Source organism: Eimeria mitis, genomic scaffold (assembly GCF_000499745.2).
Source record: "Eimeria mitis Houghton genomic scaffold, Emh_scaff470, whole genome shotgun sequence".
NCBI lineage: Eukaryota > Apicomplexa > Conoidasida > Eucoccidiorida > Eimeriidae > Eimeria > Eimeria mitis.
The window spans coordinates 16,803-17,920 of record NW_013573004.1 but is presented as its reverse complement, the minus strand read 5'-3'; the positions used below and the strand labels follow the sequence as shown (position 1 = coordinate 17,920).

Genomic DNA, 1,118 nt, shown 5'->3' with positions numbered 1-1,118 from the left:
AGGGTTTAGGGTTTAGGGTTTAGGGTTTAGGGTTTAGGGTTTGTGTGTTGCTTGCCAGCTGAAACAACAAAACAACTGCAGCGTCGCCGTCTTCAGGGTGAAGTCTCTCGCTAACAAACGCCATTTGTTTAAGGTATGTAAACCCTAAACCCTAAACCCTAAACCCTAGAAACCCTAAACCCTAAACCCTAAACCCTAGGCTCATCGTAAGACCCCAGGCCCTATAGGAGAACAAAACCCTAGGGAGGGGTCGAGTTGCTGCTGCTATTTTCCTTTCTGCTGCTCCTTTTCTTCTTTGCTGCCTGCTGCTGCTGCTGCTGCTGTTGCTGCTGCTGCTGCTGCTGCTTTTGCTGCTGCTGCTGCTGCTGCAGGCGTGAATGCTCTTGATGCATCTTTGTTTGTATAGGGTTTAAATTGAGGGTTTAGGGTTTAGGGTTTGCTGAGTTGTATCGTTGTGAGGGTTTAGGGTTTCCGCGTTTGGCAATTGAATTAGGGTTTAGGGTTCTTTGGGGTTCTGTAGGGTTTAGGGTTTAGGGTTTAGGGTTTAGGGTTTAGGGTTTGTATGCAGGTGGATACAAACGCTAAACAGTTTCACGTTACTGGGGTTTGCGTAATCCCCCCTTCGCCGGCTTGGGCTGTCGTGGTTTTCGAAGGTAATTAGGGTTTAGGGTTTAGGGTTTAGGGTTTAGAGTTTAGGGTTTAGGGTTTAGGGTTTAGGGTTTAGGGTTTAATATAGTGGTTAACTCGAGGGCCAGGTTTTAGGGTTTAGGGTTTAGGGTTTAGGGTGTAGATCCAGGGTTTATACTCTACCTCTTGCATCCAGCGTTTAGGGTTTAGGGTTTAGGGTTTAATGTTTAGGGTTTAGGGTTTAGGGTTTAGGGTTTTGCTTTTTCAGGGTCTCACAAATCAATAAAGCGGCTTCGAGCTCTGATGGAGAGAAGAATTAAATGGGCAGAGGCGGATATGGGCCCCAAACAAACAGAGCCTGTGAGGGTTTAGGGTTTAGGGTTTAGGGTTTAGGGTTTAGGGTTTAGGGTTTTTTTTTTCGGGGTTTTTTCTTGGAGTGCTTCTTTTTGCGGTTTCTGTTGTTTTTTTCTCTCCTTTTTTTCTGTTTATTT

The 1,118-nt window shown here is 45.5% G+C and overlaps 1 protein-coding gene across 1 annotated transcript in view; it reads left to right on the top strand.

Moving 5' to 3' along the window:
- The window catches only part of EMH_0013380 (uncharacterized protein), a gene marked incomplete at both ends in the record, with an annotated part of 4,496 nt that overhangs the window by 2,238 nt on the left and 1,140 nt on the right, over positions 1-1,118 (top strand). The window contains 3 exons of the mRNA XM_013499816.1: positions 59-133; positions 569-653; positions 896-987. Of these exons, the coding sequence (XP_013355270.1) occupies positions 59-133; positions 569-653; positions 896-987 (252 nt within the window). The remainder of the gene's footprint in view (positions 1-58; positions 134-568; positions 654-895; positions 988-1,118) is intronic.